This window comes from Notothenia rossii (assembly GCF_949606895.1).
Source record: "Notothenia rossii genome assembly, chromosome: 4".
NCBI lineage: Eukaryota > Metazoa > Chordata > Actinopteri > Perciformes > Nototheniidae > Notothenia > Notothenia rossii.
Window position 1 is genome coordinate 94,237,875 of NC_136902.1, and position 15,645 is coordinate 94,253,519.

The 15,645-nt window shown below is 37.8% G+C and overlaps 1 protein-coding gene across 1 annotated transcript; it reads left to right on the forward strand.

Moving 5' to 3' along the window:
* The first annotated feature begins 569 nt into the window (after window positions 1-569).
* Window positions 570-8,644, forward strand: spcs2 (signal peptidase complex subunit 2). Its single transcript, XM_079678612.1, has 5 exons — window positions 570-683; window positions 4,793-4,876; window positions 5,361-5,520; window positions 6,802-6,937; window positions 7,979-8,644. The coding sequence occupies exons 1-5, from the start codon at window positions 639-641 to the stop codon at window positions 8,163-8,165; spliced, it is 612 nt and encodes a 203-aa protein (XP_079534738.1). The 5' UTR covers window positions 570-638; the 3' UTR covers window positions 8,166-8,644.
* The last annotated feature ends 7,001 nt before the right edge of the window (window positions 8,645-15,645 follow it).

The window sequence follows — 15,645 nt, forward strand, 5'->3', positions numbered from 1 at the left end:
TAGGCAACCGTTAAGTCTTCCAATGAAAACCCAACACAATGAACACAAAGGATAGATATATATCTCATAAGCTTACAGCACCGTCCAAGCTTGTTTAAAACTGAGTGTTGTTAAATCCATTTCCAGTCTGTCTCCATCTTCATTTCCCACATCAGTTAGAATATGTATTTTTTGGTTTAGCCACGACCTTATGTCTGAAACACGACTGCACTATTTTTTCATAAAATAATAAAAACAAACTTTAAAAACGACATTTAAAATAAAAAAACAATACGAATACAAAATTAATACAAATAAAAAAAGTCATACAAATAAATTATAATAATGACAAAAATGTTATAAATAAAAGAACGACATTTAAAAATGTAATTAATAAATCATTACAAAACAAATACATAAAGAAACATGAAAATTAAATAAAAAAAGAAATACAATAATTTAATAAAAGACTCTTTATGTTCTTAGGTCCTTTTTTTGGTATAATAACGTTATTATTACTATTATTATTATTAATGCATTTTTCAGTTATCATGTTTGGTGTGTGAGCAGGACTCAAACACGTGATCTGTGTGAGAGCCAATCAGAAGCCAACAGGTCATGAATGCCGATTTATTTATTTTTTACCGGAAGAGAAGAAAATGGCTGCAGCTGCGAGGAACGGAAAGAGCGGACTTCTGGAAAAAGTGAGGATTTAAAAGTTATTGTTTTTATTCCTCTGGGTTTCATTCTGTCCCGGAGCTCAGGCTGCTGCAGTGGGGAGATCCGCTCAGCCTGAGCCGGGGGAGAGGCGCTATCTGCGGCTAAAGATACGCTAACGTTTTAGCATGCTAAAGCTAAGCTAACGTTAGCATGCTAAAGTAAACATATGTTTTTATTAAGATTTCCTTTATTCGTCCCACAGAGAGGAGATCTAGCTGTTTAGACAGAGAGGATAACACACCATTAGATAAAGAAAAGCATGCACATAGTATTTAAAATGGAACCATAAAATACAAATGTACAGAAGAACACATTCAGATAATTCACAATCAAAATCTATTTTTTTAAGTACACTTACAAGACATTTGCTTTGATATAAATTATACAAACAGAGATACAGAAAGAAGAAAAAACGTAACAAAAAAGTAACAAAAATAGGTATATTATAAAAGTTATTTTTAGATCATACAAAATAAAGACAATAAATACTCAAAATATATTTACGTGAGAAACTGAGTACAGTAAAATATAAAAAATTATGAAAAATATTACATTCAAAGTTTAGAGAAATGTGCAACATGTTGTTTATAAGATTAAACAGAACAAGACGATTCAGAATAAAGTCGGAACAGCAGCAGGAAATGAAAGTGTGAAGAGTTTCCGCTCTGTGAGTTTCCGTCTAACTGTTCAAACAGGTTGAAGAACAGATGAGAGAAATAAATAAAAAAGTCATACATTTAAAAGGGACCTATTATGCAACATCCACTATTTCATGTCTCTACATCAACATGTGTCCCCTCTTCTTCATGTCTCTTCTACATCAACATGTGTCCCCTCTTCTTCATGTCTCTTCTTCATCAACATGTGTCCCCTCTTCTCCATGTCTCTTCTACATCAACATGTGTCCCCTCTTCTTCATGTCTCTTCTACATCAACATGTGTCCCCTCTTCCTCATGTCTCTTCTACATCAACATGTGTCCCCTCTTCTTCATGTCTCTTCTACATCAACATGTGTCCCCTCTTCTCCATGTCTCTTCTACATCAACATGTGTCCCCTCTTCTTCATGTCTCTTCTACATCAACATGTGTCCCCTCTTCTTCATGTCTCTTCTACATCAACATGTGTCCCCTCTTCTCCATGTGTCTTCTACATCAACATGTGTCCCCTCTTCTTCATGTCTCTTCTACATCAACATGTGTCCCCTCTTCCTCATGTCTCTTCTACATCAACATGTGTCCCCTCTTCTTCATGTCTCTTCTACATCAACATGTGTCCCCTCTTCTTCATGTCTCTTCTACATCAACATGTGTCCCCTCTTCTTCATGTCTCTTCTACATCAACATGTGTCCCCTCTTCTTCATGTCTCTTCTACATCAACATGTGTCCCCTCTTCTCCATGTCTCTTCTACATCAACATGTGTCCCCTCTTCCTCATGTCTCTTCTACATCAACATGTGTCCCCTCTTCTTCATGTCTCTTCTACATCAACATGTGTCCCCTCTTCTCTATGTCTCTTCTACATCAACATGTGTCCCCTCTTCTCCATGTCTCTTCTACATCAACATGTGTCCCCTCTTCTACATGTCCCTTCTACATCAACATGTGTCCCCTCTTCTTCATGTCTCTTCTACATCAACATGTGTCCCCTCTTCCTCATGTCTCTTCTACATCAACATGTGTCCCCTCTTCTTCATGTCTCTTCTACATCAACATGTGTCCCCTCTTCTTCATGTCTCTTCTACATCAACATGTGTCCCTTCTTCTTCATGTCTCTTCTACATCAACATGGGTCCCCTCTTCTTCATGTCTCTTCTACATCAACATGTGTCCCCTCTTCTCCATGTCTCTTCTACATCAACATGTGTCCCCTCTTCTTCATGTCTCTTCTACATCAACATGGGTCCCCTCTTCTTCATGTCTCTTCTACATCAACATGTGTCCCCTCTTCTCCATGTCTCTTCTACATCAACATGGGTCCCCTCTTCTTCATGTCTCTTCTACATCAACATGTGTCCCCTCTTCTCCATGTCTCTTCTACATCAACATGTGTCCCCTCTTCTTCATGTCTCTTCTACATCAACATGTGTCCCCTCTTCTTCATGTCTCTTCTACATCAACATGTGTCCCCTCTTCTTCATGTCTCTTCTACATCAACATGTGTCCCCTCTTCTTCATGTTTCTTCTACATCAACATGTGTCCCCTCTTCTTCATGTCTCTTCTACATCAACATGTGTCCCCTCTTCTTCATGTCTCTTCTACATCAACATGTGTCCCCTCTTCTTCATGTCTCTTCTACATCAACATGTGTCCCCTCTTCTTCATGTCTCTTCTACATCAACATGAGTCCCCTCTTCCTCATGTCTCTTCTACCTCAACATGTGTCCCCTCTTCTTCATGTCTCTTCTTCATCAACATGTGTCCCCTCTTCTCCATGTCTCTTCTACATCAACATGTGTCCCCTCTTCTTCATGTCTCTTCTTCATCAACATGTGTCCCCTCTTCTCCATGTCTCTTCTACATCAACATGTGTCCCCTCTTCTTCATGTCTCTTCTTCATCAACATGTGTCCCCTCTTCTCCATGTTTCTTCTACATCAACATGTGTCCCCTCTTCTTCATGTCTCTTCTACATCAACATGTGTCCCCTCTTCTCCATGTTTCTTCTACATCAACATGTGTCCCCTCTTCTTCATGTCTCTTCTTCATCAACATGTGTCCCCTCTTCTCCATGTTTCTTCTACATCAACATGTGTCCCCTCTTCTTCATGTCTCTTCTTCATCAACATGTGTCCCCTCTTCTCCATGTTTCTTCTACATCAACATGTGTCCCCTCTTCTTCATGTCTCTTCTACATCAACATGTGTCCCCTCTTCTTCATGTCTCTCCTACATCAACATGTGTCCCCTCTTCTTCATGTCTCTTCTACATCAACTTGTGTCCCCTCTTGTCCATGTCTCTTCTACATCAACATGTGTCCCCTCTTCTCCATGTCTCTTCTTCATCAACATGTGTCCCCTCTTCTCCATGTCTCTTCTACATCAACATGTGTCCCCTCTTCTTCATGTCTCCTCTACATCAACATGTGTCCCCTCTTCTTCATGTCTCTTCTACATCAACATGTGTCCCCTCTTCTTCATGTCTCTTCTACATCAACATGTGTCCCCTCTTCTCCATGTCTCTTCTACATCAACATGTCTTCTTCATGTCTCTTCTACATCAACATGTGTCCCCTCTTCTTCATGTCTCTTCCACATCAACATGTGTCCCCTCTTCTTCATGTCTCTTCTACATCAACATGTGTCCCCTCTTCTTCATGTCTCTTCTACATCAACATGTGTCCCCTCTGTGGAAAGAGGCTCTGGAAGTTTCAGGAACAAAGATTCTCTCTCTTTTTGTCCTTTCTATAAAAACCTGTCTGAAAATGAGAATGGGAGCGGTGGAGATGATGAGGTGTGTGGTGTGAACGCGCCCATTGAGTTCTTTGTAACCAAATCTCTCTCAGAGGGGCGTGGGGAGGGGCTCCTTATTTTCATCTAAAGTGACAGACAGAGAATCAGCACTGAAACAGAGGGGATTATGGGTAATGCTGCAATGATCTGTTTGGTGTTTCAGCCAATCAGAGACAGGCTCTGGATATATCTGAGACCTGATATATTGATGAAGAAGAGGATGATAGGGGAAATAGATATCAAAAATGTTTATAGTATAGAGATGAATAACAAAATCCATAAATATAGCAAAACATTTCCAGATTATTTATGAAAATGTTCATATAATAGCAAATAATTAAATGAAAATATGTCATAAAATATATGAAACATTGGATAATTTTGGGGTAAAAAGGGAAAGTAAACTTGTGCTGAAGTCCACAGCCAGTCAGCGTATTTATCTCTGACACATTTGCTTAACAAGTGCTTTTTAAAGAATACCTTTTATAGTTGTATCGTTGATCTCTCTCCATGCTGCAGACGCACCGCAGCTGCTACCTTTGTACCCTTTATGAGATCCTTATTCCGTCTGAGTCGCTCATTAAATGTGTGTTTACGTAACGCCACTGATGTCTTCATGGAATTCACTTTTAAACCCTTCAGTGGAGGATCGATGAGAAGCCGGTGAAGATCGACAAATGGGACGGAGCGGCCATGAAAAACTCTCTGGACGACGCCGCCAAGAAGGTGAGCTCTTATTGTGAAAGGGTGTCGGAGTGCGTGTGTTGTGTTCAGGTGCTGTGTGTGAAGCAGCAACTCTACATGAAAGCCATGCTGTTACAGTATACTGTATGCAACACATCTATCAGTGATGCATCACATGTTATTCATCAGTCTTCAGTCCACTTGCAGAGAGATTGAGCTTTTCTGTATTTCCTTTCTCCTGTAATATGACTTGATCGCTTTAAACTCTGCACACTGAGCTCTGATTGGTCAGCAGGCAGTGCTTGAGTTGAGTTGAGCTCTTAGCCTGCAACCTAACCTGCTCCGGGGCAGGTTAGCCGCTCAGCATCAGTTACCATGGAGATCTAGCCCGCTAAAAAGAGAACCAGCTTCGTAGGACCGGAAACCCCGAGTTCTCCCTGAAGTTAGCCGCTAGGAGAACATCCTGCTTCGTAGTACAGGCCTCAGGTCTTGCTGTGTGTTAATGTGTGTTGTGTGTTGTGTTCAGGTGCTGCTGGAGAAGTTCTGTTACCTGGAGCACTTTGGTCTGGTGGACGGCCGGCTGCTCGTGTGCACCGTCTCGTGTCTCTTCGCTGTCCTGGCGTTAGTGTGGGATTTCCTGCATCCTTTCCCCGAGTCCAGACCCGTCCTCGCCTGCTGCGTCATCTCATATCCTCTCAGGAGCGCTTTCAAATATATCATATTGTTATTATTATTATTTCATATTTATTATTATTATGTTATTTTATTAAATTAAATATATACTCTGTTTCAGTAAAAGTCCTGCATTCAAAATGTTCCTCAAGTAAAAGTAGAAGTACTCAGATCGTGTACTTGAGTAAAAGTAGAAGTACTCAGATCTTGTACTTGAGTAAAAGTAGAAGTACTCAGATCTTGTTCTTGAGTAAAAGTAGAAGTACTCAGATCTTGTTCTTGAGTAAAAGTAGAAGTACTCAGATCTTGTTCTTGAGTAAAAGTAGAAGTACTCAGATCTTGTACTTGAGTAAAAGTAGAAGTACTCAGATCTTGTACTTGAGTAAAAGTAGAAGTACTCAGATCTTGTACTTGAGTAAAAGTAGAAGTACTCAGATCTTGTTCTTGAGTAAAAGTAGAAGTACTCAGATCTTGTACTTGAGTAAAAGTAGAAGTACTCAGATCTTGTTCTTGAGTAAAAGTAGAAGTACTCAGATCTTGTTCTTGAGTAAAAGTAGAAGTACTCAGATCTTGTTCTTGAGTAAAAGTAGAAGTACTCAGATCTTGTACTTGAGTAAAAGTAGAAGTACTCAGATCTTGTACTTGAGTAAAAGTAGAAGTACTCAGATCTTGTACTTGAGTAAAAGTAGAAGTACTCAGATCTTGTTCTTGAGTAAAAGTAGAAGTACTCAGATCTTGTACTTGAGTAAAAGTAGAAGTACTCAGATCTTGTTCTTGAGTAAAAGTAGAAGTACTCAGATCTTGTACTTGAGTAAAAGTAGAAGTACTCAGATCGTGTACTTGAGTAAAAGTAGAAGTACTCAGGTCTTGTACTTGAGTGTAAGATGCAAACAGGTGAATGTTAAGATAAGACTGTATTCATCCTGAAGGAAATGGTTGTGCCAGAGTTACAAAAACACAATAAACACAGCAGCATGATAATCAAACTGTACACTGACAGAATAGTGAAAAGAGCAATTAAGTAACTACAGGAAACAGACGGTGACATCATTCATGGAAAGAAACGTAGTGGCAGATACGTAATAACCCCTTATCATAGAACACTCATAATAATGATATTGCACGTGTTCTACAGCAGAGTGTTTTGTAATGATGGTATTTATATTGCACATAGTGGTGGTATGGATGTTGTAGTTCAGGTGTTTATCAGTCTTATGGCCTGTTGTTGTTGTTGTTGTTGTTGTTGTTGTTGTTGTTGTTGTTGTTGTTGTTGTCCTTGTCCTTAACCCGGCCCACGTACTTCATCATGATGGCGGTGCTGACGCTGTACACGTCGTACCGGGAGAAGAACATCTTCCTGGTGGCTCATCAGAAAGACCCGGCTGGCATGGACCCGGATCACAGCTGGACGCTCTGCTCCTCCCTCAAACGGTCAGCTCCCAGCATGCACTGCTCCGACCCCGTACTGGCTCTATACACATTCAGTTATTTTCATATTCATTCATTTACATGTACCTTCTTCAGCACAGGACAATATGTCTGTTAAAGGAAAGACAAACACCCCCCCCCCATTAGGTCATGGTCACAGAACAAATTATAATAATACTTTAAATTATTCGTTATATACGGCCTGCAACCTAACCTGCTCCGGAGCAGGTTAGCCACTCAGCATCAGTTACCATGGAGATCCAGCCTGCTAAAAAGAGAACCAGCGTCGTAGGACCGGAAACCCCGAGTGTTCCCTGAAGTTAGAATCCTGCTTCGTAGTACAGGCCTCTGACAACATTAACAACATCATCAACAACATTAACAACATCATCAACAACAACCTCATCAACAATCTCATCCACTTTCAATATCAAACTCAGCCAAGGATGAGCACAAGACACCCACCAGTACCAAGCATGACATTAGGGTTCACAGTAAGGGGTACATGCTCATCAGTAGATGGCCCTTCGATCTCTTGTTGAAAGAGGCTCTGGACTCTATTTCAGCGAGGTAGTTTGGCAATGAGTTCCTTTATAGCTCGATAAGTCACAGAAGGTTTGTCCTTAGGTGCCCGTAGATGGCCTGATTGATGTAGCGTGTCTCGTCTGATGGTCATGCTCGTCTCTTGTGTAAACTTTGATCATAAAAATACAGTGGTTTTTTGCTAAACTGGACATTTTAGAAAAGTGATAACACGAGATTGCAGACGTTTCTCAACCGGAAGCCGTGATAGGTTTCTATGCTTAACTCCAATATGAGTGCGCTCCGAACAGAGAGCTACTCATTTATATATATATTTGTTATTATTTATTAAAAGCGCTATTTAAATTCAATTTATTATTATTTATTCATGTTTTTAATTATTTATATATATTTGTATTATTTGGATTCAATTATATTTATTTGTATTATTAATATTTATTTATTTAGTAATTATTTATCTGTATTTGTATTTATTAATATATATATTTGTATGTGCCTCAGGTTTGACGACCAGTACTCGCTCAGAGTTTCTTTCACTGACGGGAAAACCAAGAAGACTCGCGACGCCGAGTTCACCGAGTCCGTGTCTGCGTTTTTCGACGAAGAAGGGACGCTCGACATGGACCCGTTCGAGAAAAGTGTTTCCAAGCTTCACGACGCGCTGGGCGCCGACAAGAAGAGCAAGTAATACTTCAGATAATACTCCAACAAGTACTCCGTGGTTTCTGAGGCTTCAGGAGATCTTCGGTGTTTCGTCCCGAGTTTAAACGTTTTTTTTCAAACAGGAAACACTTATTTTTCGGCTATTAAGACTAAATATTCGTGTTGCGTTCAAAGACGTCCTCTGCAGTTTGTGAGGGACATTTCTGTGACGCTTGATTGTCAATGATTTAACAAAACAAAGTGCAGTTTGCAGCCTGAGATCATCAGCAACTGGTCGTCAGTATTTCATCCGATAATAACATTTCAGCTCCACACTTCCTGTTTACAAGACCAAAAGAAAACAACATCAAAAGAGCAGTCGGAGGAGAGTGAATAAGACAACAGGAAGTGGTGCAAATGTCGACCAAAATGAAACTTTGAATGTTTTTTTGTATTATTTCCTATTTCTCTGTAACGTCTGAAACAAGCGTGTGAACTCATTAAAGATGGAGAATGTTACCGACACCCTGAATCATCCTTTTTTCATATTTCTAGTATTATTTGTGATTTCCACATGCAGTACCGCCGTTCCTCCAGCAGAGGGCGCTGTTGCTCTGTTTCTCCTGCAGCTCTATAGCAGAATCACGGCTGGGCTAAAAAGATATACACTTATAATATTCACAATTAATACAAATACACAACTATATATATTGTTATAAAGATATGTGTGTATTTTTAATGCACATTTTGTATTTGTGTTAATATATATATATTGTATTTAATCTTGTCTTTTATATTTTATTCTTAAATAAATCAACTTTGATGAAACCATATTTCCCCCCAGAATGAATAAAGTATATGGATTGGGATTAATTATAATAAATAATAATAATATATTTGATATTTTACTTTGTCTGTGGTCAAGTAGAATTATTTTTAAATGTTTAAAACTAGTAGAATTAAAAACTAACGTATATATATATTATTAATATAACACCGGCTGTGAAAAAACACGTGAGAAGAATTTTCAAAACAGTAAAACATATGTATTAAATATAATACAAATCCCATAAAAGTCGAGTGATTACATTATATTAGATTATTATTTTATTTGTATTCATCTATCTATTCAATATCATACATGAACAAATTAAAAAGGAAAGCAAACTACATTTCTGATACTATTTCAAATATTTTTTAAATATCAAATTTGTTGCCTTCTTATTCCTAATGTGTTTTATCGTGCTAATATATTGTTTAAAGTCTTGATAGAAATGTACAAAATGTGGTTTGGAGTCAGCCCATTTGTTTTTATGGAAATGAAATGTCCCTAAAAATACAATTAACTGCACAAAAAAGACAAGATCTGCGTCCACACCATCATCCCTGAAGTTCATGAGAATGTCTTTCTGTCCTGGAGTTCAACCTTTTCTCTTTCTTCTAATAAAACATTCTGCATCAAACCACAATATTCTACAACACAAGCATTCATAAAATAAATGGCCACAAAATATAAATACATTTTAAAAATGAAGTGCTTTGAGAAACGTCATCTTCGAGCAGCGTGACGTCATCTCTTTAATATCCATGAGCTCGTCGTCACAGCAGGGCAGCTAGCGGACTGCAGCACAGACAGCTGTTACACTGAAAACACAACACACACGCTTTTATTCACACTTTCATCTGACATGCGACACACACACACACACACACACACACACACACACACACACACACACACACACACACACACACACACACACACACACACACACACACACACGGACAGGAGCCTTCATTAATCGGCTGTTTGTGAAGGTGGTTGTTCGGATCCCGCCCATTATATTAGATTTAACTTCATATATCACATGTAACCTCCTTGTGTGTATTAACCTGGTCAAATGTTATATTGTGCTGCATGTAAAGTTCTTAATAAATAATCTGAGGGGAATTTCTTGTTGTTTATTTTTAACTTGTGATGCGTCATTTTGTAAATCAGAATTAGAATCTATTACCAGGTGGGTTAACGTACACGAGGAATATGTCTTGGTGCATACATAAAAGTAAAAAAAACAGAACTATTTTAAGAACACTATAGTACCATTAAGAAAACTTAAAAAAATATATAGTACAATTACAAATAAAACAAAGCAGTATTTACATTGAAATAGAATGGAATAAAATATAAAATATGTGCACTTTGAGCTGCATGTGTTGTATGAAAAGTGCTATAATAAAGCTTTATTATTAATAATATGTGGGCGGGACCTCTGTGGTCAGTGTACAGGGGGCGGGGCCAGTGTTCCTCCGCTTCTCCTCCCTCTCACTGAGGCTCAATATGTGGGCGGGACCTCTGCTGAAGGGGTGGGGTCAGTGTAAAGGGGGCGGGGCCAGTGTTCCCTCCTTCTCCTCCCTCTCACTGAGGCTCTTTCTGGGACTGATGGCCTGTCTGATGGCCTCCTGGTGCGTCCACAACCCCGCCGTCACCAACTGCATCATCATGGTGAGTACTATACTATATATAGGCTATGTATTATATTCTATTTACTACAGGGCTGGGAGAAAATAAGAGATAACAGAAGTACTTTATTGATCCCAATTTGGGAATTGTTTGCGTTGCAGCAGCAAAAAACAAGGCAATGAGAGAAATTAAGACACTAGAAATAAACTGTCAAAAATATTTCTGAAATAAAAATAAAATAACATAGTAAAAGTAGAAGTACTCAGATCTTGTTCTTGAGTAAAAGTAGAAGTACTCAGATCTTGTTCTTGAGTAAAAGTAGAAGTACTCAGATCTTGTACTTGAGTAAAAGTAGAAGTACTCAGATCTTGTACTTGAGTAAAACTAGAAGTACTCAGATCTTGTACTTTTAAAAAGTAGAAGTACTCAGATCTTGTTCTTGAGTAAAAGTAAAAGTACTCAGATCTTGTACTTGAGTGAAAGTAGAAGTACTCAGATCTTGTACTTTTAAAAAGTAGAAGTACTCAGATCTTGTTCTTGAGTAAAAGTAGAAGTACTCAGATCTTGTACTTGAGTAAAAGTAGAAGTACTCAGATCTTGTGCTTTTAAAAAGTAGAAGTACTCAGATCTTGTACTTGAGTGAAAGTAGAAGTACTCAGATCTTGTTCTTGAGTAAAAGTAGAAGTACTCAGATCTTGTTCTTGAGTAAAAGTAGAAGTACTCAGATCTTGTACTTGAGTGAAAGTAGAAGTACTCAGATCTTGTTCTTGAGTAAAAGTAGAAGTACTCAGATATTGTACTTGAGTAAAAGTAGAAGTACTCAGATCTTGTACTTGAGTGAAAGTAGAAGTACTCAGATCTTGTAGTTGAGTAAAAGTAGAAGTACTCAGATCTTGTACTAGAGTAAAATTAGAAGTACTCAGATCTTGTGCTTGAGTAAAAGTAGAAGTACTCAGATGTTGTTCTTGATTAAAAGTAGAAGTACTCAGATCTTGTTCTTGAGTAAAAGTAGAAGTACTCAGATCTTGTTCTTGAGTGAAAGTAGAAGTACTCAGATCTTGTAGTTGAGTAAAAGTAGAAGTACTCAGATCTTGTAGTTGAGTAAAAGTAGAAGAACTCAGATCTTGTAGTTGAGTAAAAGTAGAAGTACTCAGATCTTGTTCTTGAGTAAAAGTAGAAGTACTCAGATCTTGTAGTTGAGTAAAAGTAGAAGTACTCAGATCTTGTTCTTGAGTGAAAGTAGAAGTACTCAGATCTTGTACTTGAGTAAAAGTAGAAGTACTCAGATCTTGTACTAGAGTAAAATTAGAAGTACTCAGATCTTGTGCTTGAGTAAAAGTAGAAGTACTCAGATCTTGTGCTTGAGTAAAAGTAGAAGTACTCAGATCTTGTTCTTGAGTAAAAGTAGAAGTACTCAGATCTTGTGCTTGAGTAAAAGTAGAAGTACTCAGATCTTGTACTAGAGTAAAATTAGAAGTACTCAGATGTTGTTCTTGAGTAAAAGTAGAAGTACTCAGATCTTGTTCTTGAGTAAAAGTAGAAGTACTCAGATCTTGTGCTTGAGTAAAAGTAGAAGTACTCAGATCTTGTACTTGAGTAAAAGTAGAAGTACTCAGATGTTGTTCTTGAGTAAAAGTAGAAGTACTCAGATCTTGTTCTTGAGTAAAAGTAGAAGTACCAGAGTGTAGGAATACTCTGTTACAGTAAAAGTCCTGCATTCAAAATGTTCCTCAAGTGAAAGTAGAAAAGTATTCTCATCAAAATATAGTGAAAGACAGTAAAAGTAGTCGTTGTGCAGATTGGTCCATTTCAGAATAATAGATATGATATGTTTTATAATGATTGATCATGAAAGTGTTCTCAAAGCTGGTAAAGGTGCAGCTAGTTTGAATGACTTTGTATACTGCAGGGTAGCTGGTGGATTTACTCCAGGTGGAACTAAAGTCTGATTTAACACTTGATTAGATTTCACATCATTCATCCACATCTGTGAAGTAACTAGAGGTATTAAATACATGGAGGGGAGTAAAAGTACACAGTAGCATAACATGGAAATACTCGACACTGCGGACATAATGGAGATATATAAGGAACTTTGTGGACGAATACTAAAGAGTTAAACTGGGGACATACTGGACATATACCAAGGATATATTAGTGAAAATACTAGAGAAATACTCCAAAGATACTGGGGACACAGTGGACATAAATTAGGGACATACTGGACAAATACTTGGGATAAAACTCAAGATATACTGGAAATATATTAAATAAAACTGGAGAAATCCTCTAGAGATATTCAGAACATACGGGACAGACACTGGGGTTAACTATGGTGCATATTATATTTGAATATATCTATATACTTGTGTATTTATATAGCATTGTATTTACATGTAGTATTTGTGTGTGGTGTCCGACAGTGACCTCCTGAAGTAAGTAGATTAGTTCCACATTTAGCAGCAGGATAAACAACAACAACAACAACAACAACAACAACAGCCAACTTCCTGTTTGTCCCGCATACGTCAACACAGGACGAGAAGAGAAATAAAAGTGCTGAATGATTTAATAATAATTAATATTCCAAAAAAAGTAATAATACTAATAATAAAAATAAATAATAATAATATGAATGCCCCTCAGAACACCAACGGGCCCCCGGACCTCATGTTGGACCCCCGGGCGGTGTGCGTCTGTCTGGACGGGGAGGAGCAGAAGAAGAAGAAGCCGGGGAATCAGCTGATGGAGGCTCAGAGGTTCTCCTCGTTACCACGGAGACCAGCTGTCAACATCGAGTTCAGGGACGTTTCGTACTGCGTCAGAGAGGGACCCTGGTGGAGGAGGAAAGGTACTGCACTATAATAACAATAATAATAATATTAATACATGTGATTTATACTATACTACCAGTACTACACTATACTACCAGTACTACACAATACTACCAGAACTACACTATACTACCAGTACTACACAATACTACCAGAACTACACTATACTACCAGTACTACACAATACTACCAGTACTACACTATACTACCAGTACTACACAATACTACCAGTACTACACTATACTACCAGTACTACACTATACTACCAGTACTACACAATACTACCAGAACTACACTATACTACCAGTACTACACAATACTACCAGTACTACACTATACTACCAGTACTACACAATACTACCAGTACTACACTATACTACCAGTACTACACTATACTACCAGTACTACACTATACTACCAGTACTACACAATACTACCAGTACTACACTATACTACCAGTACTACACAATACTACCAGTACTACACTATACTACCAGTACTACACAATACTACCAGAACTACACTATACTACCAGTACTACACAATACTACCAGTACTACACTATACTACCAGTACTACACTATACTACCAGTACTACACAATACTACCAGTACTACACAATACTACCATTACTACACTATACTACCAGTACTACACTATACTACCAGTACTACACAATACTACCATTACTACACTATACTACCAGTACTACACAATACTACCAGTACTACACTATACTACCAGTACTATACAATACTACCAGTACTACACAATACTACCAGTACTACACTATACTACCAGTACTATACAATACTACCAGTACTACACAATACTACCAGTACTACACAATACTACCAGTACTACACTATACTACCAGTACTATACAATACTACCAGTACTACACTATACTACCAGTACTACACAATACTAACAGTACTACACAATACTACCAGTACTACACAATACTACCAGTAGGCTACTACACTATACTACCAGTACTACACTATACTACCAGTACTACACAATACTTCCACAATACTACCAGTACTACACAATACTACCAGTACTACACTATACTACCAGTACTATACAATACTACCAGTACTACACAATACTACCAGTACTACACAATACTACCAGTACTACACTATACTACCAGTACTATACAATACTACCAGTACTACACTATACTACCAGTACTACACAATACTACCAGTAGGCTACTACACTATACTACCAGTACTACACTATACTACCAGTACTACACAATACTACCAGTACTACACAATACTACCAGTAGGCTACTACACTATACTACCAGTACTACACTATACTACCAGTACTACACAATACTACCAGTACTACACAATACTACCAGTAGGCTACTACACTATACTACCAGTACTACACTATACTACCAGTACTACACAATACTTCCACAATACTACAAGTACTAAACAATACTACCAGTACTACACTATACTACCAGTACTACACAATACTACCAGTACTACACAATACTACCAGTACTACATAATAAACATAAGAGGAAATAAATAACAATAAGATGTTTGTTTACTGAAGTGTTTATAACAACCTTAAACAAGTAAAAAACAAACAAGATATTTAGAATCGAAAAGTTAGAAACATTCATAGACTACAAATGCTTTTTACACGTAATACATTAATTGAAATCCGACTGTATTGGTGTAAATCAGGTGTTCACACACTGCATGCATTTAAAATAAAGAAGAATTTAATTATAAACCATAGATGAAATTCATTCAGTACGTCTCCCTAGAATACATAAATCTTTATTTCTAAATGTTTGGTAACACCGTATTCCTGCAGTAATCTCATCGCTTATTTTTAATCATATCAAACGCAGAATAATTCAAACATGAAATCTATATGATTTTAATTGTGACATCAGGCAGCTCACTCTGTGTGTGTGTGTGTGTGTGTGTGTGTGTGTGTGTGTGTGTGTGTGTGTGTGTGTGTGTGTGTGTGTGTGTGTGTGTGTGTGTGTGTGTGTGTGTGTGTGTGTGTGTGTGTGTGTGTGTGTGTGTGTGTGTGTTGGATTACCTGTAATCTGTTAATCTCTGCAGGTCAGATTAGAAACACCTGCAGAGATCCTGCTATCTGAACTACATGTTAACAGTTTAATAAGACAATATTTAAATACTTTAATATATGATATGTTTACAATTGAGATTATAAACAACATCTCC